The sequence below is a fragment of the Saccopteryx leptura genome, chromosome 3 (assembly GCF_036850995.1).
Source record: "Saccopteryx leptura isolate mSacLep1 chromosome 3, mSacLep1_pri_phased_curated, whole genome shotgun sequence".
Taxonomy (NCBI): domain Eukaryota; kingdom Metazoa; phylum Chordata; class Mammalia; order Chiroptera; family Emballonuridae; genus Saccopteryx; species Saccopteryx leptura.
This window is the reverse complement of record NC_089505.1, coordinates 140995035-141018079: the sequence shown is the minus strand read 5'-3', so window position 1 is coordinate 141018079 and position 23045 is coordinate 140995035. Positions and strand designations below refer to the sequence as shown.

The window sequence follows — 23045 nt, the reverse complement described above, 5'->3', positions numbered from 1 at the left end:
GCCAACTTGAGCGTGGGCTCATTTGGTTTGAGCAAAAATTCACCAGCTTGGACCCAAGGTTGCTGGCTTGAGCAAGAAGTTACTCGGTCTGCTGAAAGCCCATGGTCAAGGCACATATGAGAAAGCAATCAATGTACAACTAAGGTGTCGCAATGAAAAACTGATGATTGATGCTTCTCATCTCTCCGTTCCTGTCTGTCTGATCCTGTCTATCCCTCTCTCTGACTCTCTCTCTCTGTAAAAAAACAACAACAACAAAAACACAAAAAAACACAAAAACCCAAATACCCAAATATACCCAAAAGATGTTAAGCAAGAAGTTTTTATTTTATTATTTTCAAGATTTTACTTATTAATTTTGGAGAGAATAGAGAGAAAGAAAGGTGGAGGGAGTAGGAAGCATCAACTCATAATTGCTTCTCATAATGTGCCTTGATAAGGCAAGTCCTGGGTTTGAAACCAGTGACCTCAGCATTCCAGGTCCACACTCTATCCACTGAGCCACTACAGGTCAGGCACAAGTAGTATGTTTTTAAAAGAAACGAATGGATAGACGCGATAGTAAATATACAGATCATGTGTAATTTTTAGATATATTAGAATAAACACAGAAAAGAAAGTCCATTAAATTTTCTTCTCTTTATATAACAGCAATATTGCCGAGGTGAAAAGATAAAGCCACAGTGTAGCGCAAGACCTTTTTTTCCTCCCTAAAGAAAAAGTACCTTTTGTGTTTACAAATTCTGAAATAAAAGACAAAATTCCTTCCCAAAGGTCCCTACACCACATTCCTGATAAAATCCAAAGAATTAACTACAGTATTTCTTCCTTATTCTTTCTCACCGCTTTAAGTAAAACTGTGACTGCCCTGTAATTTCCTTCCTTAAGTGTGACTAGAAGAGCCTCCTTTTATAAAGTTGATAAATAACTTTAAGGGCAATGAAAAATATTACCAAAAAGTATTTAAAAAGGTAGCATGTGCCATTTCTTCCAAGCATATTAAATGTTTTTAATGTTATCACAATTTGAAGAATCATTAAATAAATACTTCCTATTATGGATTGAGATGATCAAACCAAGTACCAAAAATGGTATATTTTATTTATATCTAAAGTAATTTGTATTCAAGAATTAAATATTTTTTCCAGAAAAATAAATAAATATATAAATAAAAAGCCCAGAGTCATTCTACTATGTAGGAAATAAGAACAAAAAAATCCCAGGAAGCATAATACTTACATTTTTCTATGGAGACATACTATACTTTTTCAATAACCGGTTTTCCCTCAGATTTATTGAATAAATGCATACTGTTGCCTTGTGCTGTTATTTTACCAGTTAGCTTCAATCCCCTAGTCTTCTTAACTAGAGGTATAAATTAGGTAGCATTTGAACTATATATTTTACCAACTGTACCATAAATGAATCTCCTGAAAGCTCACATAAAAGCAAGGAAAAGTATTTTAAAAACCAAGCATTTCTCCTTCATCTAATTTCTTAAAATCACCTTAATTATTAAAATATTGAAATCAGAAAAGTTATAAATTATACTTTTCACCTCTTCACCTGTTTTAGATTTTTTTTTGTAGGACACAGATGAAGGTCACTCCACTCTTCTTTCAAATTCATATAAAGAAAACCATCTACAAGTAATTGAAGAATATAAAAGATAAATTTTTAAAACTACCACGTCACTAAATAAATGTGCTGGGGAAAAAATTAAAGGTTTTTCTTTTTGATATTGAACCATACATGCATTCCTACAGAACTAGAGTTCCATTCTTCAAGTGATGCAATTTTTAAGAAAGCTAAAATATACAACTGAAAATACTAGGCAAGAATTAGTGACTCAAAACACAGCTCTTTCTCTCTTACATTAATGCAACCATTTTAACTTCTGAAACAATAAAATGTTAATGTATTTCCATTTACACAGTGAGTTTTCATTGTGCTGGGCAATTACAATTTCTGGGTGAAGTTTTGTTAAACTTAAGTTGCACCATATTAAGCTATTGTCCTTCAACAATACTTGCTTTCAAGTATGACAACAGAACTTTAAGCTAAAACCACTGTGAGCTGCACCAGTAGGGAAGAAATCACACCACCTCTGACAGACCCATTGCTGCTTATCCAGTAGATGTATTCACTGAAAGGGTGATCCGCTAGACTATTTGATAAACTATATGTAAAGCCAGCTACATACATACAGCCTCTTCCCCTTCTTATACATGACAGAAAGAAACACTTAAGACTCACCAGGACTAAAATTCCTTCGGCTGAATGGAATAAATCCAATCATATTTAAGTAAAAATAGAAAGTACTATGTTTTCTCCAATTCATGTAAAATTGAAATACAATTCTTTAACCACAAAGAGCAAAGAAATGAAGGAAATAATCTAAGACTAAACTTAGTTTTAGATCAGAAATATTAAATGTTTAAAAAAAGAATATTGGCAGCCAACAGTCTTGCTACAGTAAAATTTCATCTTCTTTTAATAGCAATACTCCAGAACATATATATAAGGCCAATTTCCAAAAGGCAAGCAGAAGGAGGACCCAAAGAGCCACTTCAAAAAACATTTAACCGTTAAATCCCTCCACGCAACAGGTACACGAAAAGGCCCCTAAATAAATATTTTCTATAATTTAATCATGTTTCTGTATCCCAAGGTTTAAAAAGAAGATATTATGGTTTTAATGATAGTACTCACCACTGACTTCATTTAGCAAATAAGGACAAAAATGCTGAAGGTAAAAAGAATTACCTACTTCCTGAATCTGTTTTTGGGTGCTCTGAAACCGCCAAAATGGTAATTCACACAAGAGAAACGTTTATCATTCATTAAGAGCGGCTCTACTCAAAGAAAACATAAATATCTAAAATTGTCACGTCTTAAACTCTAAAAGCTAAAGACTAACAAAATTCTTTTGAGGGTTTAAATCAGACGCCAAAATTTATCTTCAGTTCATACACTAAATTCAAATTAATCAAAAGTGTTGCTTGCCCACCAACTTGGGGCGCAAACATGTAATAAATATCACTGAAAGGGACTTTGGAAACTCGTTTAATTAAAAAAGTGTAAAGTAAAATTCTTCCCCAAGGAAGGAAAAAAAATTAGAAGACAAGGATAGACTAGATTTGGAAAGGGGGAATAGGGGAGGGAATGCCAGGAAAGTGGAGGGGGAGGGAAGGAACGGGGAAGGGGGTGGGGGTAGAAAGTAACTCTGTTGAAATGTAGAGAGAAAAACAGGTTCTACCCTGGGGGCAGGGGACAGAGCAGTTCGGAGAAATGGTGACACTCCCGCAACCTAAGGGGCTGGATTGCGAAAGGCCAGGCTCAATCCTCTAAGTTCATTTTATCACACCATCAGGCAAATTACAGTTACTCAAAGGCCATCCTGCCCCTTACGTTCTCCCCACCAGCACAGACTGGATGTCAGCAGCGAGCGAGTGGGGGGTGGACGGCGGGCGCAACAGCATTTCGTTAGGGAGAAGAAACTTCGCAAGAGGAAGCAGCGGCTCCTCTCCCGGCCCCAACACCGGGCCGGTGAAGTTGCGCCACGGGCGCCCCTGCTCGGTGGCCGCTCCGACCCCTGTCCCTCTCCGCACGGCCCCTGTCCCTCCCCGCACGCAGCACTCGACCCTTCAAACTGTCCCCGAAGTCCAACTCCGCCTCCGCTCCTTCCTACTCCCGCACCCATCCCAACTAAGTTCCAGGAGAAGCTTCCGCCCGGAGCGCGGCCTGTTCCGGACAACAGGTGGGCAGCGGCGCCGGCAGGGCTGGGCCTCTCCTAGCCAGGCCCACTCCACTCCTCCCTGGCCCGGGCCGTGGGCACCCGGCTCCCGGACGGGGAGGGGAGCTCGCTCCCTTACCTCCGCCATATTTGTCGTACTGATGGGTCACATCTCCACGGCGGCCGCAGCTGGGTCACGGCCAGAACCCGGATGTGAGACTCGGCAACGGGACTCCAGTCACCGCTGCCGCCACCGCCTATCTGCTCCTGCCTCTGCTGCCTCGGCGGCGAGAACGCGCAGGAGCCGCCCCAGCGCGCCCACCACACCCCGCTCCGCCCCCTCGCGGCGACCCGGCTGAGTCGGACTGGAGGGAAAAGGCCGGTGCGCGCGCTGGAACAGGGACAGCACACGGCCCGTGGGGCCCTACCCCGGTGCAGCGCGAACGGGGAGGAGTCAAGGTGGGCGTGGAGGGAGGTGGGCTGGGCAGCCAGGCGAGCCTCCCCGGCCCTAGGAGATCTACGACTCCAGCCCGGTGAGAGGGCTCCTCTAGGGACTAGAGAAGTCAAAGAGTGCCAAACAAACCGCGGCTTGCATTCACATCGCAGGGCAAAAGATATGTTATATTTTACATGTAGGCCTTTTTAAAAGTGCATTTGCTGGAAAAAGGATGTTGCTGTGATGCGATACGGCAAGTAGTCCGCTTTGAAAGCAGTTATCCCTTGATAAAATATTCCTCTCTCGGTTGATTTGTGATGGGAAATGTAAAATTCGGGATCTCAAAACTTTAGCGGTCTGGGCAAAGAATGAGAAAAGGGATTGTGTTAGGTAGTCTACCATCCTCCAATCTCGTTTGCTTTTCCTCACACACCTGAGATGCTAGTAGCAACATAAGTGTGTAATGGTTGAAGATTGCACTAGCGAAAAATTTTAAATGTGAAATATTCAAAAGCTGCGCTCTGATAGACATAATCTCTGATTTGACTGCATGGAGGGAGAACTTGCTTATTTGCAATGCCTGCAATTTGAAAGTTTATTGTAATGTATCCGTTTAGAACTGTCAATGGGCCTTAATGCTAACTCTGATGATTGCCAGAGCCCATGACTGCAAAATAACAAACATGTTTACTTCCATTACTAAGGCAGATACTGGCTAATGCAAAGGTGATATTAAAACATGTATTAACATATTTTACTAAACCAGGAGTTTAAACGTCTTATTTCAAAAAGACAGTTTTTCTCTCAAATGTTCAAGGGTTCCTCTTGATGCAATTTTAAAAATAGTTACCAAAATCAACCAGTTAATACGAAAATTCATTCCCTCCAAATAATGTAATGGCAGCACTACAATATATTGCATAAATGTGCACACATAAAATTTTTCATTAATACTTAAAATGTAGTATGGGGAAGGCTGTTTTCTTAATAGTCTAGAGACTTTGTTAAGCAGTTCCCTGTTACTAAAGATTCAACATTAACATGTCCAATAATTGTGCATTTACAGGTATATGAAGTAGCTGCTAAGTGAAAGGACATTACCTGGTAATCTGACAGGAAAAGAGTCCACAGACAGTCTGTAAACCAATTAAACATAAACATCTGATGCACATTTTCTACTGAAAGAAAAGCAAGGGAAAGAAGAGAAAGGAAAACTTTAAGGTTCCCAAATCTACAAACAATTTTTACCATTAACTATACTGTACAGTATTTTCATTTTACTTTTTAGAATACTTATATAAAAGTGTTCTTCAGGATTCCTTGGAGGAATACATATTTTAGCATACTTATATAGCTTCTAAGTTACCCTGTTGAATTACCTTAGTCCTTAGGACTCAAAATAAAAATGGATTTTTAAAGTCAGTTCATATTCACATAATTTTCACTTTGAGATGCTTGATGGAAACAGCTAAAGGTAAAGACAATGGATGTGCAAAGACTTAAAATGGGTAAAGATAAAAATATTGTAATAAGGGGCCTCGAGGTAGAAACTCAGGCTTTATAATACTGTGGGTATAAAGGAGAATTTTTCATTTAAATATGAAAGCTAATATATGAAATTTATGAGGCTGGTTACCAAAAGGAAAATTTTAAAGTGTTGTCAAAAATGCAAGGTTCAGAAATAATTTGCTTAAGCCCACTCAATCTTTGATTCTTCAGTTAAACCATCAACAGAAATCCCAACTGTGATAAAAAAAAAAAAGGTGGGGATCACAGCCTCCTACCAAATGGATTCTGAAATTGTCAGGAAAATCAAAGTCTGAATCCATCTGACTGATAAATGATCTTTATTAATACTGTGTATTAATTTTACTAATTTTAAGTGGCTTTATGGGTACAGAGGAAAAAAACTCCCTCTACATTTTTCTACTTCCCATTTTATAAAGATAGATTCAGTGAATTTTTTTAGGTTTAGAGAGTCTAAAAGTAAAGAGAAACAGCTCCAATATTGTAAGTCATCAGTAACACATGACTACTGAATTCAGTACAGTTCTACTCCCATTTTATTCTAGTTATATACTCATTTTTACAAATTTTAGGAGCCACCTTAAATAAAGTGAAATCTTTTTCAAAACTTTTGCTTATCTCATTGGTATCAAATATGTAAAAATTTAAGTTTTCATTAGCCAAAGAATCTTACTTTAGAGGCCCTTTGTCAATATCTCCCCTATCTAGGTAGGAATCCCTCACTATGTTTCCCCACTCAGTACCAGGCTTTTCTGCCTATGTTTAAACACCTCCAGTGACTCACTGTGTCATGAAGAAGCTGCTCTTTTCAAAAAAATTAAAGCTCTAATCTTTGGAACATCCTTTTTATTAAACAAGTGTCTACCTCCTTGTACTTTCATCCATTACCCTGAGTTCTTTAGCCCTTTGGATTAATACAACATGTCTTCTTGGTATTCAAATGCAAAGTCAATATTTATACTTGGATTAAGAAAAAAGTAATATTGAAAGCCTACTGATACTAGAAGAGCTAAAAGCAGGACATGACAGAGTTAAAGGCATGAAAAAAATTCACCATTATCTATGAATTGTGTAACATTATTATGGTTTATAATGTTTATTACTGTGATATTCAAAATGGTAGTTAATGTTATTTGTAGAATTATGTTTAAAGTTAAACTAAAAAGTGTGGTTAATTCCAATTTTATGTGAGGTTTGTGGCTAATATCCCAAAACAAACAAATGAATCACTATACAAAGCCTGAATAAATGCCTCTTTAGCTCCCATTCCTCACCTAAAGGCTTCCTTATTTTTAGTGAAACTAACATTAAATTTTACCACATTAAGCTACTCAAAACTGCTATTGGAAAATTATTTTCAAGGAATTTACTGACTGCTCCATTAAAAAGTAATTAAACAATTTTATGGAAGCTAAAATACACATGCACAAGAACCACTCAGAGTAATTATTGTGCTGTTAACAAAAGCATTTGAAGGTCACAATTTTACTTTAGCCAATACCTTAAACTAACCAATAAGTAAACCTCTTTGGCAATCTACATATCCTAAGAAATATAACCCTTTATTCAGTACCAACACCTGATTCAATATAAGTAATATATATCCATACTGTATAATGTACTGTTATGCAACTAAAAAAGGTACCTCTCAAAATGCACAAAGAAAACGCTTGTAACAGCTTAGTCTCTGGGGCTGTTTGAATGAAACAGATTAATACAGCACATTCAAAACCTAAAAACATTATATGTCTAACAATTTTCAGAGTCCCTGAGTCCCTTGGAGATTTTTGTACTATTTCCTAAAATTTCTGTTTAAAAGTGACAGCTTACACACAATGTGCAGGTCAAGATTTATGGATAACTACTAATTTGATTGAAAATACTTCAATACCAAAAAAGTTCACCTATTTAAAAATGACACTTAAGATAAATTGAGAGTTTACCTTTACTTTAGTAGGCAGGATGCAGGTTACAAAGCAGTAATGCATTACATCTGAAACCCTTTCAACTATACGACAATCAGCATCATTATCTTTACGTTAGTTTGATTTTTATTGTTAACGCCATTCCAAAACACTCATATAGCCTTTTAGTTTTTCAAAGAACAGTTTAGGTTTTCCTTTTCGTAACTTTTGCATAAAGAATTTTATCCAGTGGCCCTATTTTATCACATTAGCACACTGATATTTTTATACTTCTTATATTGTTGACATGTTATTTTTATCTCACCCAAACTTTGGAAATTATTGGCCCATCAGCAGTTCTCAAACACTGGAACATGTAAGAACAGTATATTTATATTACTTGAGGGAGTTTGGATTTTCCCTCCCTTAATGTCCAAGTGTGCCCCTGCCTACCAGCATCACATCCGTCTTGTCTGCATTGAACCTCAACCAGTTGGTTCTTAACCACGTCCGAAACTCAGCCAGGCACTGGGAGAATCGAGCCACCACACCATCTGGATCAAAGAAAGAGAGCCTCAGTAGTTAACTAGACCAAAGGTGATTATACCACAAGCTCACCATTCATCCTGTCTCTATTTAAAAAAAAAGCCAGGAATTAGGACAAGGATCCCATGCCAATTTTTGAAAACATTAACGAATTTGACTCATGCGATTTTTAACCAATAGAAAAGAATAAAAGCGACCTAGTGAATAGGTCAACTCATTCCACCCATGAATGAAGAAAGAAGGTTCAGTCAACTCCAGGTCATCTTGGCTAAACGGCCTCAGGAGACCAGTCAGTCTTGTACCTGCATAAGTTTTTCTGCAAAATTAAGAATTTTAGCGTTGAGAAAGTTTAGGGATGACTTGGCCCAGAGAGGGGTAGTGATACGCTCAAGGTCACAGAGCAAGCAAGGACCACTGATGAGCTACAGCAGTGGTTTTCAACCGCGGGTTGGCTGGCAGGTGCAAGTACACCAGAAATTTCGTACCGGTCTGTGGACTGGCTGTTGAAAAACACTGAGCTACAACAGGCCCGCAGATCTTTACACTAAAGCTGGAAGAACAAGGCCATTCAAAGGGAGACATCTGTCCCCAAGAATCCTCCCACCAGCTGAGGGGACCTTGTTCCCTCACAATAATGCCCTCTTCGAATTTCTTTTCCCTCCTATACTCCCTCCAAAAACAGCCGGTTTGCCCAGGACCCTGCTCACCACAAGGGCTGCACTGCGAGCAGGGGGCTTCCCGGGGCTAGGACAGAACCCCGAGAAACAGAGCGAAAGAGGCGGAGCCACAAGGGGCAGGTCAGCTGAGCTCCACCCCTACCGGGATCCGAGGCCGACAGAAAAAAGGGGCGGAGGCTAAAAAGACTAGGCGAACTCACTCTGCAAAGGATTCCGAGAGAGCCGCAGCCACCGCCAAAGCAAAATGGGGGGGGGGGGGGGGGGAGGGGGTCTGCGCATGCGCCTTGGGTAGCCGGCGCCACTCTGGGAGGGGAAGCCAGCCCAGAGCGTTCTCTCGCGGCCCCTCCCCGGAAGTTAAGGATTTTCCGGGCGGTGCTCAGGGTGGGGGAGGGGAAGGAGAGGAAAGGGGACCGAGGACACCTCGAGAGCCCCTCATCCCGAAGAGGACTAGGAGAGGATAGGTGGTCTACGGAGGCTGCACTTACAGCCGCTGCCGCTGCTGCCGCCGCCACCTTCGCTGCTGCCGCCACCGCCTGAAGAAGCCCCATCCATCCGCCTGCAGCCGGGGAGACTCGGAGCCTGGGAGGGGCCTGGGGCCGGGGCCGCCCGCCTCCTTCTTCTAGTCGTCTCCCCAAGCTTCCTCTTGCTCCACCAACCCTCTGCCCTCCCCTCCGCCTCCGCCCTCCTCCTGAGCCGCCAGCCGCCAGCCAACCGCGCGGCCGCTTGTTGAGCCCGGGCTCCCCGTCTCCATGACGCCCGGCAAACATTCCGGTGCTTCATCCCTAGCCGTTAACGCCTGAGATTGGGGTACAGGGACTCCAGAAGCAGGCAGGGAAAGAGGTGGTCGACCACTTCCCAGCCAGTCGCCACCATGCCCATCTCTCCGGTAGGCAGCCGTAAGCAGCCGAACCTCGGAATGTAAGTTCCGGCGCTAAAACCTTAATCTTACACCCTTGGGTTGGGAAGGGAACCCTATGGGAGCCTATCTCTTGGTGCTTCTGGGTTGAGTCAGCGGTCCTCGAAGCTTCCAGGCAGTAGTGTTTCTCCTTCCTTAGCGTCCTACAGCCTTTTCAACCCCCCTGCTGTGCTTGCTCTATGAGAAGACCCACTGCGTTGAAAACCAGCTCCCTAGAACTCCTTCGTTCGTTTTTTCGGTCTGCAATCTCAAGCTAGTTGCGTCCACGCTATGCCTATATGTTCGATCCTCTCAACTTCTGTGAACCCCAAACTAAACATTACTTTGCTCTGCAGTGGCAGTTACTTTTATGCCTCCTCCTCATACTATCTTGCCTTAAAACTTTCCTGCTTACAACCTTCTACTCAGTGATGGGATTAAAGTAATTTAACAACCGGTTCTCTGCCCTAATGACCATTTTAAGTATAAAAAACCTGACAAAACTGTTATTTAAGGTATTTCTGTATTGCTTCTTGATTGGCGTCCTCACTTGTAGTTTTCTTCGCTCTTACCGGATGGAGAATCACGGCTGTGTGATTTATCCTTAACCATCTTTTCACTGTAGGAGTAGGATCCCATTCTTTTACCTGTGGATGGAATGAACATTGCTATGGTGATCAGAATATCCTGTTGCTCAGATGAACTTTAAAAAAGAGTGAGGAATGTAAATTTGTGATTTGCACATTGTGTGGCTGCCCAGGCTCCGTTGGAGAGAACCCTAATTACAAGTGCCATTTTAATAACTAGTCTCACATATAACCTAAAGTGTTCCTTTAGTGCTGCCCCAGCAATGCTGATAAAGTTCCCTAATTAGAACACTCTCCCATACCGCCAGACCATTTTTCTTCTCTCTTCTCAAATGTAAAGCCAGAAGTCACGGCCAGAGCCGGGGCCACTATCACAGCAGCCTGGCCCATGCAGGTTCGCATTGGATTCGGACAGTCGGCAAAGAAACAGCGGAGCCAAAAGCTGGTGGGCCATAGCCTTTAATCCTACCTTGCACCCGGCGGGCAAGTAAAAACATACACTGGGTTCCAAAACCCAGTCACACTCAGTGCTCACAAAGCCACTGACTTATCCGAGTTTCTTAGAATCAAAGGTTTCTAGCTCACCAGCCTTCTTCTCCTCAGTTCTCCATTTCCTTCCTTATCCCAGATACAAACTCTACACAAACTGGCATCTCACTCAGCACTCCGCCATCTTGGCTGCTTCTCCTAGCCTCCTCCACGTGGCCTCCTTCCGCTGCTGGCTCTACTCTCTCCGCTCTCTCATGCTAACCTCAGGAACCAAGAGCCCAAACTCTCATTCCATCCCCATTTTATAGTGTAGAAATCCAAACCCTTAATCCAATATACAAAACAGGGAAGTCTCTGATACAAAGTCACTCTCTGAGGCATGATTGGATTGTACCGCCCTACATCAAAAAAGGGTAGGAAAGGCTTAATCCCAAAACCAAGCCTCAGGCTACAAGGATTCTACCTGCCTTTAGCCCACCCCAACACACATTAATATCACCTGGGCGACGGCCTCCTCGTGTTATCTTTAACAAAGTGAGCATAATACATTTTATCTGCCCAACATCAAACTTTGACATCTCTCCAATCTCTTCCAGCTAAGCTAATTTTTCTTTAGCAGAACTTGTTGAAAGTTCTTGGGAGAGAAACTTTCGTCATCTTTTGATGTAATACTCAGAATTTTGGCCATCCTACCACTCCAGCAAAATAGCTTTGGTAAATAACAACAATAGTTGCCCAGCCTTATTTGTGGTCATGCTTGTTTCATTCTTGACTCACCCATCAGCAGCTTTGATCTAGTTTATCACTTCTTAAGTTTTCAGTCACTTCCTTTGGTTTCTGGGACATCTCTCTTCCCAAGTTCTCCCCTTGGCTTGTGACTGCTTTTCAAAATACTTTGCTGGTACTTCATTTCTCCTGTATCTAAATATTGGAGTGTTGCTGGGATCAGTTTTTAACCTCTTCACTATTATTCTGTTAAAAATCACCTATACACTGAAGATTCACAAGTTTGTATCTCTAGCCAACACCTCTGCCAAGAAAACAGACTTTTAAAAAATCAACATTGTAAAGCCAGTGGCCAGGGCCACCATCACAGCCGCTCGGCCCATGCAGGTTCGCATTGGATTCGGACAGTCAGTAAAGAAACAATGGAGCCAAAAACTGGTGGGCCATCATCTTTAATCCTAGCTTGCACCCGGCGGGCAAGTAAAAACACACACTGGGCTCCAAAACCCAATCACATTCAGTGCTCACAAAGCTACTGACTTATCCGAGTTTCCTAGAATCAAAGGTTTCTAGCTCACCAGACTTATTCTCCTCTGTTCCCCATCTCCTTCCTTCTCCAGCTCCAAACTGCATAAACTGGCCTCTCACTCAACACTCCGCCATCTTGGCTGCTTCTCCTGGCCTACTCCACGTGGCCTCTCTCTGCTCTGCTCTCTAATGCTATTCCAGGAACCGAAAGCGCAAGCTCTCGTTCGGCCCCTATTTTATAGTGTAGCTTCACAACCTTTAATCCAATATACAAAATAGGGAAGTCTCTAATACAAAGTCACTCCTCTGAGTCATGATTGGATTGTACCGCCCTACATCAAAAAGGGTGGGAAAGGCTTAATCCCAAAACCAAGCCCCAGGCTACAATGATCCCCAACACACATTAATATCACCTGGGCAACGGCCTCACATGGGCAGCACAATCTTTAACAAAGTGAGCATAATACATTTTATCTGCCCAACAAACATCAACCTGACCAGTGGTGGCATCAACCTGGAACACAGGTTGCTGATTCATAACCCCCGGCTTGCCTGGTTGTTGGGCAGATAAAATGTATTATGCTCACTTTACTAAAGAGGCCATCGCCCAGGTGATATTAATGTGTGTTGGAGATCATTGTAACCTGGGGCTTGGTTTTGGGATTAAGCCTTTCCCACCCTTTTTGCTGTAGGGTGGTACAATCCTATCATGCCTCATAGAAGTGACTTTGTATTAGAGACTTCCCTGTTATGTATATTGGATTAAGGGTTTGGATTTCTACACTATAAAATGGGGACGGAACGAGAGTTTGTGCTCTTGGTTCCTGAGGTTAGCATGAGAGAGCGGAGAGAGTAGAGCCAGCAGCTAAAGGAGGCCACGTGGAGGAGGCCAGGAGAAGCAGCCAAGATGGCGGAGTGCTGAGTGAGATGCAGATGGGGAACTGAGGAGAAGAAGGCTGGTGAGCTAGAAACCTTTGATTCTAGGAAACTCGGATAAGTCAGTGGCTTTGTGAGCACTGAGTGTGACTGGGTTTTGGAGCCCAGTGTGTATTTTTACTTGCCCGCTGGGTGCAAGGTAGGATTAAAGGCTATGGCCCATCAGTCTTTGGCTCCGCTGTTTCTTTACCGACTGTCCGAATCCAATGCGAACCTGCATGGGCCGGGCGGCTGTGGTAGTGGCCCTGACCGTGCCTGCTGGCTTTACACTGGTCAAGGCAAATATGGGACTTGATGCTTTCTGCTCCTCCCCCCTCGTTTTCTCTCTCTCTCTCTCTCTCTCTCTCTCTCTCTCTTTCTGCTCTCCGAAATGAATAGATAAAATCCTTTTTTTAAAAAAAATCAAACATCAGGCCCTGGCCGGTTGGCTCAGTGGATAGAACATTGGCTGGGCCTATTGATGTCCCAGGTTCAATCCCCAGTCAAGGCATACAGGAAAAAGCAATCATCTGCTTCTCTCTCTCCCTGTCCCTCTCCTCCTTCTTCCTTTCCCACAGCCAATGGCTCAATTGGTTTGAGAGTTGGTTGTGGTCGCTGAGATTGGCTCAGCTGGTCCCAGGGCATCAGCTTTAGGAGCTAAAAATGGTCGATTGATTCAAGTATTGGGTTGCCAGGGTGGATCCTGGTCAGGGGTGTATGGACGACTCTGTCTTGCTATCTCCCTTCTCTCACTTAAAAAAAAAAAAAAAGTCAAACATCAGGACTTAGAAGTGAATGAGCACCTCAAAATTTATATCCAAAACTGAACTTTAACTTGCTCTGTGGTCAGGGGCAATTTCTACTCTTTCATTTAACTCAGTTAAAAACCTTGGCGTTACCTTTGAATTCTCTAATATCTCACTTCGTCAGTGAATTCTACAATTTCTACCTGCAGAATAAATCTAGGCTACCAATCCAATGTAATTCACTATAACGCTGCAGTAACTACATAAATGGTCTTCTTGCCTACACCCTTAACATAGAAATCATTGTGGCTCTTCTTAAAACCCTCTTCTGCTTCCCATTTCACTTGAGTGAAAGCTCACTACGTATGTTGCTTTACAGTATATAACCTTGAACTTTTTCTTTTAACTAATTACACTTCATATTGTTCCATAATAATATTAGGCGCATTATTTTACCACTTCAAGGTATGTGTATTTGCTATCTTTTGGAGTACTGTATCCCCAGATAATCTCATGACTCACTCATTTCCTTTAGATGTCACTTTATCAAAGAATCTGCTAACCACTCTACATATATATGGTTATACATACTTTCTCCTTCCCAACATTGCTTTATTTTTCTTCATAAAACTTACCGTTACTTGGTATACTTGTTTGCTAACCTATCTTCACCCAAGATATGTGTTGGGCAGATAAAATGTATTATGCTCACTTTGTTAAAAATGACATTGCCCACGTGGAGGCCGTTGCCCAGGTGATATTAATGTGTGTTGGGGATCATTGTAGCCTGGGGCTTGGTTTTGGGATTAAGCCTTTCCCACCCATTTTGATGTGGAGTGGTACAATCCAATCATGCCTCAGAGAAGTGACTTTGTATTAGAGACTTCTCTATTTTGTATATTGGATTAAAGGTTGTGAAGCTATACTATAAAATGGGGGCAGAACGGGAGCTGGGTCTCTTGGTTCCTGAGATTATCATTAGAGGAGAGAGCAGAGCAGAGAGCAGAAAGAGGCCATGTGGCCAGGAGAAGCAGCCAAGATGGCGGAGTGTTGAGTGAGAGGCCAGTTTGTGCAGTTTGATGCTGGAGAAGGAAGAAGATGGGGAACAGAGGTGAATAAGTCTGGTGAGCTAGAAACCTTTGATTCTAGGAAACTCGGATAAGTCAGTAGCTTTGTGAGCACTGAATGTGAGTGGGTTTTGGAGCCCAGTGTGTATTTTTACTTGCCCGCCGGGTGCAAGCTAGGATTAAAGATGATGGCCCACCAGTTTTTGGCTCCATTGTTTCTTTACTGACTGTCCGAATCCAATGCGAACCTGCATGGGCCAGGAGGCGGCTGTGATGGTGGCCGTGGCCACTGGCCTTACAATATGGTACTCCATGAGGGCAGAGATTTTGTTGTTGTTCAGTGCTGTTGCCTAGAATAAAGAAGGTGCTCAATAAATATTTGCTGACTGAACAAATGAATGAATGAGTTTGTGCTTCAGTGACTGGTTACTCTCATCTCATCTGGTTTTTGTAGTTAAATCTAGATATGGAAATCTCAAGGTAAAATTAAGTTCAATTCATGTAAATTTTTAAGTCATACAACTCATAATAGCTGAGAGAGTGTTAGAAAAATTCCCTTGGGAATTTTTAAAATAATGACAAATTCATAGGAGATTACCGATTAAGGAGAGAATTGGGTGGGATATAGGAACTTTTTGAGTTAACCATGTTGTCTAAAACAAAATTTCACAGACACTAAAGTTCATGTGGTTTGACCTAATATGTAATTTCTCATCTTTCTCCTTTTAGGACTTAAACCTGGGCTTGGAAAGGATCTTGTGAATCATGTATTTATCAATTTTCCACTTTTTTATTTCAATTTTGGGGGGGAAGGGGGGTCTTTCCCTTTGGCTTAACAATATTGGACAATCTTCCATTATAGTAAAAATTACCACTAATTAATTCAATGCTTTTATCCCATTTCTCTGATTAGTTTCTCTATTTTACTAACTTATGTGTTCCTTTTGTTTTGAATTTTAGAATTTTCATCTGTGGAGCATGTTATCCACTTTTTCCATTAGATACATTAACCTATTAATTATAATTAGTTTAAATTTCTAGCCTTACAGTTCCAAAAAATCTGCCATATCTTAGTTAGGCTCTGTTAAACTAGTTTTCCTTAAGGGCAGGCCTTTGTTATGTAGAACTGAACATTCTGGGTATATTTTAACATGGTTACTGCCTGTACCCCCTGCTGGAGCTATCAGACAATTTTTCTCCAGTCTTCATAATGAGGGTCTGGAGATGCTCAGGGAGGTAAAAGCCACAAAAGTGTGGAGGCTTCTTTAAAGCTAGGCCCCAGGAGTTTTTATCTTTTAAATTAGTCTATACTCAATCTCTAGCAATTAGTTAATTACTCTTTAAGTTTTGCTACCACATGCTGGATTTAGTGACAGTTTCTTCTCCCAGTAAGTTGTGATTCTCTGATTTCTGCTGCCTCTCCAACTTTTAGGTTTCCCTGTAACATCAGTTCTTTGTTAGATCTAAGAAGACCTGCTGGTTTTCAGTTTGCTCAGCCTTTTCTTGTTCTGAGGATAGGACTGATGGCTTTCATGGGCTTTACATGTTAGACCAAACATCAGAAGTATCTGTATTCACTTCTTAACTCTTGCAACCTGTTTTCCCTATTGCAGTACATAAACTTCTCAAAAGTCTGGCCTGACCAGGTGGTGGCACAGTGGATAGAGCATCGGACTGGGATGCAGAGGACCCAGGTTCGAGACCCCAAGGTCGCCAGCTTGAGTGTGGGATCATCTGGTTTGAGCAAAGCTCACCAGCTTGGACCCAAGGTCACTGGCTCGAGCAAGAGGTTACTCGGTCTGCTGAAGGCCCACGGTCAAGGCACATATGAGAAAGCAATCAATGAACAACTAAGGTGTCGCAATGAAAAACTGATGATTGATGCTTCTTATCTCTCTCTGTTCCTGTCTGTCCCTATCTATCCCTCTCTCTGACTCTCTCTCTGTCTCTGTTAAAAAAAAAAAAAAAAGTCAATAATACTATAAATATCCTAATAGTTTCAAAAGCCCCCAAATTAATGGGCTTTCTTGTCTACCTTTCTGCAGCATTTGACAACATTGATTTTTCAACCTCCTTAATCCTAACTTGACTGGCTTAATTACTACTGGTCTAAATCCCTCTTTTTATCTCCATTATTTTGTCTTTCACCCTTACTAGTTTCACTAGGTTTGTCTCTCTAGGTTTTTATTTTGGGACTCAATTCATTTATTATTATCCCCATGCAAAGATTCTCAGATCAGAATCTCCAGCTCTCACTTTGGTTCCTTGGAAATTCTCATTACTCCTGCATTTTGAACTACTACCAGACAACTCCACCAGGATCACTGGTATTTAAGTTGAGCAAGTCTACAATTTACTTACTGTGCTTTAGAAGTAAAGGCTAATTTAATCATCACCCTAACTCTACGGGGTAGATACTATTATTAACTTTAATTTAGAAAGAAGCACATTAAGACATGTCCAAGAACGCATAGCTTTTGAGTTATTAGAGTGTTTGGACATTTAAATTGACCTCTTTGAATTTAAGTTTTCTCAGTTGTAAAACATGGCTATGAAAGTATCACAAGTTATTATAAGATTTGAATTAGAAAATATAGGTGGAAGTTATTTGACGTTTAAATTTTGCGTGGCATTATCAGTTACCAAGTCCTTTCAGTTCTGTATCTATTGTTTTAAGGGTTCCTTGGATGTTTTAGTCAGCCATGATAAGACACATAGGGCAAGGAAATGACTGTTATGAAGGAAGAATTTTTTTTAAATACTCCAAATCCCTAGAGACAGGAGTTCTGCCATGCCATGCCACATAGGGAACCACACAGGGATGCACCAGGGCCAGTCAGGACATTAACAAGCAAAGGGGAATCGTGGCAGGAAACTTTACTGTGGTTTCTATGGGGAGAAACAGGCCAAACAGAATAATCAAGTTTAGGATTGTGGTGTTTGAATAATTTCAAAATGCTCTGGACATCGGATAGGGCTATTCCTAGTAGTCTGGTTTCCGTCCTTGGGGTGATTAGAGCAGGTGGGCAGTGGCCCAGAGAGTGAGTGCTATTAAAAGAGGTGGTTGAGGGTATGGGCTCTGGATGATTGGTTTGTGTTAAGAAAAGTGTGCTGTGGGTGAGCCCCTTACTATGTATAGGAATTGATTAGCCTTGGGAGGGGCAGTCCTTGTAGGGTCAACCAGTCCCTAGATGTCCAAGAATCAAAATACAAGATACACTTAATAAATGTCACACCTTACATTTGTTTAACATTTTTTTAATTTTTATTTATTCATTTTTTAGAAAGGAGAGGGAGAGAGAGAGAGGAGAGAAAGAGAGAAGGGGGGAGGAGCAGGAAGCATCAACTCGCATATGTGCCTTGACCAGGCAAGCCCAGGGTTTCGAACGGGTGACCTCAGCATTTCCAGGTCGACGCTTTATCCACTGCGCCACCACAGGTCAGGCCTGTTTTACATTTCTAGATTTGCCACCCCAGGTTAATTAAACCTTGTTTATTTTTCACCTGGACTATTATTCCCATAGCATCTTAACTAATGGACTTCTTGCTTCTAGTGTGTTCTATATACAGCAAAATCTTTCTGAAGCATAGTTTTGATTGCTTTTCTGCTCAGAAACCTCTTTCTTGTGTAATAAATTTCAAAGACAGCTATTTCATTTTTTCAAAGCTTAACTTTTTTCTCAGGCATTTAATTGAATCATTAAGGATTCCCTATATATACCACATGCTTTTCTACCTTTATTGTTCACAGTGACCTTTGCTCACGGTGCATTTCCTCTCCTGCTTCAATATGCCTGTCCTCCCTTCCCTCCACCTGCACCAAACACAAACGCACGTAAACATGCACATCCTATTCACTTCTTTTGGATTCACCCTACATTCAATCAAGGCCTAACTTAGATGTCACCTTCATGATTTCTCTGCTCACTCTTCTCACCCAAAGTAATCTTTATCACAACTCTCCTGTGTACCTCCTTTGAGGCAAATGTAATTTTGTACTTGCATTATAATCATATGAATGTTTTATCTTTTTTATTAGATGATAAACTCTTTAGGGCCCATATCTGATTTATATTCTATGTCAGCATGTAGCACAGAGCCTGCATACAGTAAGTGTTTTATAACTGTTGAATGAATGGAAGGAAATGATTTGGTTTAGATTGGAATTATCTTTATCCTTTTAAAATGAGAAGAGGCTAATACAGAATTTTTTAAAGCCACTTCTACTTTTCTTCTTGTAGTTATTTATTTTATAGTGAGATTTATGTATATATAGGATGCTTTTAATGTCATTTGATTTTTTTCATAGAGATGATCATCAGGTATTCATTCTACAGATACCGATTGAATGCCTTATATTTCTGTTACTACCGTAGATGCTGAAGACATGAAAGTAAACAAAAAAGCCTGACCTGTGGTGGCGCAGTGGATAAAGCGTCAACCCAGAATGCTGAGGTTGGCCTGGGCTTACCTGGTCAAGGCACATATGGGAGTTGATACTTCTTGCTCCTCCCCCCATCTTTCTGTCTCTCTTTCACTCACCCTCCCTTTCTCTCTCTTTCTCTGCTCTCTCTCTCCTTTCTAAAATGAATAAGTAAAAAAGAAAAAAAGAGCAAACAAAAAAAATTAGGCCCCTCTTTAGGAAACTAGAATGTAGAGCTACACGGCCTCTTGTGTCATGACTGAAGTTCTCTAGGCAAAGTGGTTATATCCTTCTGAAATCATTTATTTATTGCCCGCTAATTTGCCTCTGTTGAACACATGTTTTCTGACATAGCTAGTTATGTAGCAGAAATTTCTAATATAATTAGCTATAAGTACTTCTTTTAAATTCTTTTAAAAAGTAACCTGTACTTTCTGTCTCTAATTTCTCAATCTAGTAAGCAGAGTGCTAATTGCTGGGGCTATAAGTGGTAGACATGATCAACATGATAAAACTTTTAATCTGAAAATTTTGGAGAGATCACTGATAATACTTTCTTAAGATCCTAATAAATGTAATATCATTTACTAATTCAATTCTGTTTAGGTTCCTATAGGGAATAAAAGATGAAGAACTACTTTATCAGTAAATGTGAAATGTTTTCATTATGCATCTATTCAGTTTGAGGTATCTAGTAGACATTTACCTAAGGCTACCAGTAGGCTGGTAAATATTTGAGTATTAAGATTGAGAGAATATTTTGAGTTGGATGTGATGATTTGGGGATTGTTCATTTGTTGAATACATATTTATTAAGTAGCTACAATGTATTGGGTACTATTGTAGGCATTAGGGATATAGCAAGGAACAAAATAGCCCAACTCACTAACTACAACCATGGAAATTTGATTCTAAAGGTGGGGGAGGGTAGCAAATTCATAAGATAAATAAAAGGTACATTAGAAAGAAGTACTAAGGTAGAAAAATAAAGCATAGGGATATAAAATATTTGAGAGGAGTGTTTGACATTTTAGATAGGGGAACACTAAGAATGTAGTTTACGTAAAGGCCTGAAGAAGGTGATTATGCTAAGTATGTACATGTATGGGAAAGAGAATTTCAGGCAAAGGAATAGCAAATGTCAAGGCTCTGATAGTGAAATGTCAAGGATGCCAATGTGGCTGGAGCAGAGTAAACAAGAGAAAAAGTACAGAACATGAAATCGTACTTAACTGGATGCATGTAGGACTTTTTAGGTAAGATTAAGAACTTGGGCTTTTACTCTAAATGCTATGAGAAATGAACAGAGGATTTTAAGCAGAGTAGTGATATGATTGAACTTGTGTTTTAAAGCATTGCTCTGGTTGTGTGGAGAAAAGACGTCAGGGAATTGAGGTTAAGTAACAAGATATCTTAGAAGGCTACTGCAATATTCTAAGAAAAGTAGGATAGCCTGACCTGTGGTGGCGCAGTGGATAAAGCGTCGACCTGAAAATACTGAGGTCGCGGGTTCAAAACCCTGGGCTTGCCTGGTCAAGGCACATATGGGAGTTGATGCTTCCAGCTCCTCCCCCCTGTCTCTCTCTCCTCTCTCTCTGTCTCTCTCTCCTCTCTAAAATGAATAAATTTAAAAAAAAAAATAAAAAAAAGTAGGATAGTGTTTGGCCAAGGTGTTGGCAAAAAGTTGGTGATGAATGGGTGGATTCTGGATCTACTTTGAAGTCTTTTTCACCAGAGCAACTAGAAAAATAGCAGTATCTTTAACAAAAACGGGAATACTGCAAGAGGAGTATATTTGCTGCACAGGGTGAGGGTAAGATTATGAAGAGCTCAGTTGTGGACATGCTAATTTTTAGTCAGAGATGTTAAGACAGATGAATATATTTGCCTAGTGGTCTAGATATATATTTGGGAGGCATATAGACGGCAATTAAATCATGGCCTTGAAATGAGTTCCTATGCTATGAATGTGGATAGAAATGAAAAAAATCCAAGGATGAAAAAAAGAGAAGGAAAACCAGATAAGGAACATGTCCTGCAATCAAAGTAAAAAGAATGAACAGATGGGTAAATTCTGCTGATAAGAAGGAGACATTGAACTGACCGTTGGAATTAATAATGTGGAGGTAGGTGACTCCACCTTGGTAAGAATCCTTTTGGTGGAATAAGGGCAAAAACCTAATCAGATCAGGTTCAAGAGAGTAGATAGAGAGATTCGAAACAATAAGCATAGACATTTTTACCCCACTGAGTTGTTGTAATTAAAGGAAAGATGAAATGAGATGGTAGCTGCAGAGGTAGATGCAGTCAAGAGAAGTTTTTTGTTTGTTTAGGACAGGAAAAATAACATCATGTTTAGCTGCTGAAAGGAATAATCCAGTAGAGAAAGAAAAGCTTATAGAGAGAATTACTAGAACAATGTCCTTGTAAGTGCAAAAAGATTGTGGAATCTAGTGCACTTGTAAAGGAATTAACCTAAGCTAGATTCATAGATAATTCTTTCAGCCTAACAAGGAGAGGAACAGAGACAATAGGTATAGATACAGGTAGTTACATAGATGTGACACTGGGAGTACTTAGAAATTACCTGATTGCTTCGATTTTCTCTTAATAAGCTGAAGGAAAAAATGGGAGAGGAGATGTTGATCTTCAAAGAGGGAGAAGTATAAAATAGTAACCTTAGAAGGTGTAAAAAATGAACCCCCAAAATGCAATATGATCACTGGCACATTAAGGACTCATTTTAAATCAATCCATAATTTAAAGTGAGGCCTAGCATAATGCTTGGATATTTTATCTCTGGCTTCATTTAGCTGCTCAGGATGAGTTAAAATATGGTATGTCAATAGAAAATTTGAGGTATAATAAGGCAGCAAGTCAGGAGACATCACAATTGAAAAATAGTGTTTTGGGTTTTTTTTTGTGTGTGTGTGTTTTTATGAATCACACTAAGAATATTAAAACCATCATATATACAATGTACAAATTTATAATCACCCAAAATGAATCTGTTAAGCTTATGAACATTTGGTATCTCTAACAGCAAGAGTTAAAATATTCAAATTGTGAAAAAATAGTTTTATACTCGGAGTTCCCAGAGGAGGGGGCACCTCAATACCACAGAAGCCCACTTAGAGAAACACTGGGGTCAGCCACCTGACAGGGAGAGAGGGGTGAGCTGTGGGCAATAGTTTTTATTATGGTTTTGGTGAAATACGTGAGGTAGGGTAAGCAGATTTAGTATTGGCTACCTTGAATAATTTCAGTGGATTCTAAGAATAGGGTCCAGTCTTAATTATCTGGTGCCTGCTTATAGAGTGATTAGGGAAAGTGTATAGTGGAATAGAGTGTGAGAGCCTGATAAGGGAAGTAGTTGAGGATGTGCACTTTGGATCAGTTGGTTTGTATTAGAGAATTCTGGCCCTGGGGTGAGGGGCAACAAGGGAGACAGGAAGCCAAAGCAAGATGACTTGGGTATATTAGGTTATTCAGAACAAGGCATGTTGGGCCAGTGCATATAGGGAGATGTTAAAACATTGAGTTTATAGATGCTAGAAACATGGTTAATATACAGGTGCATGCTCAAAGTAAGCAAATAATTGGAATCAAAGGTTTTGTCAGAAATTAGTGTATTTAAAGAAGAGAAGGTGGGATGAGAGTAGTATAATATAAGTAAGGAATGATTATAATTAACTATGGATTATGTTAATTAAACAAGCTTAAGAGAGAAGAGATTGCATGAGAGGGATGGGTAAGAGTAAAACATGGTACATTCAAGGGTTTGAAGGTCATAATAGAGTTAAAGGATGTTTGAAGTTGGGGTTTAAGAGGGTGTATGAGCTA

The 23045-nt window shown here is 40.5% G+C and overlaps 2 protein-coding genes across 11 annotated transcripts in view; one reads left to right on the top strand and one right to left on the bottom strand.

The window, feature by feature from the left end:
- The window catches only part of MIER1 (MIER1 transcriptional regulator), a 61344-nt gene extending 51738 nt beyond the window's left edge, over positions 1 to 9606 (bottom strand). For 2 of the 10 annotated variants that reach the window (XM_066376533.1, XM_066376532.1), the window contains exon 1: positions 3876 to 4133. Coding sequence is in view for 8 of the 10 variants with exons in the window: in XM_066376532.1 (XP_066232629.1) it covers positions 3876 to 3884 (9 nt within the window). In the remaining 2 variants the exon portion in view is untranslated. Of the gene's footprint in view, positions 1 to 1566; positions 1644 to 3875; positions 4134 to 5273; positions 5351 to 8056; positions 8158 to 8856; positions 8956 to 9311 lie in introns of those variants that run through there. The other 8 variants (XM_066376524.1, XM_066376526.1, XM_066376531.1 and 5 more) reach the window with 8 other exon arrangements.
- A 30-nt stretch (positions 9607 to 9636) lies between these two features.
- Positions 9637 to 23045, top strand: part of DNAI4 (dynein axonemal intermediate chain 4) — a 155667-nt gene continuing 142258 nt past the window's right edge. The window contains exon 1 of the mRNA XM_066376523.1: positions 9637 to 9744. Within this exon, the coding sequence (XP_066232620.1) occupies positions 9698 to 9744 (47 nt within the window). The 5' untranslated portion in view covers positions 9637 to 9697. The remainder of the gene's footprint in view (positions 9745 to 23045) is intronic.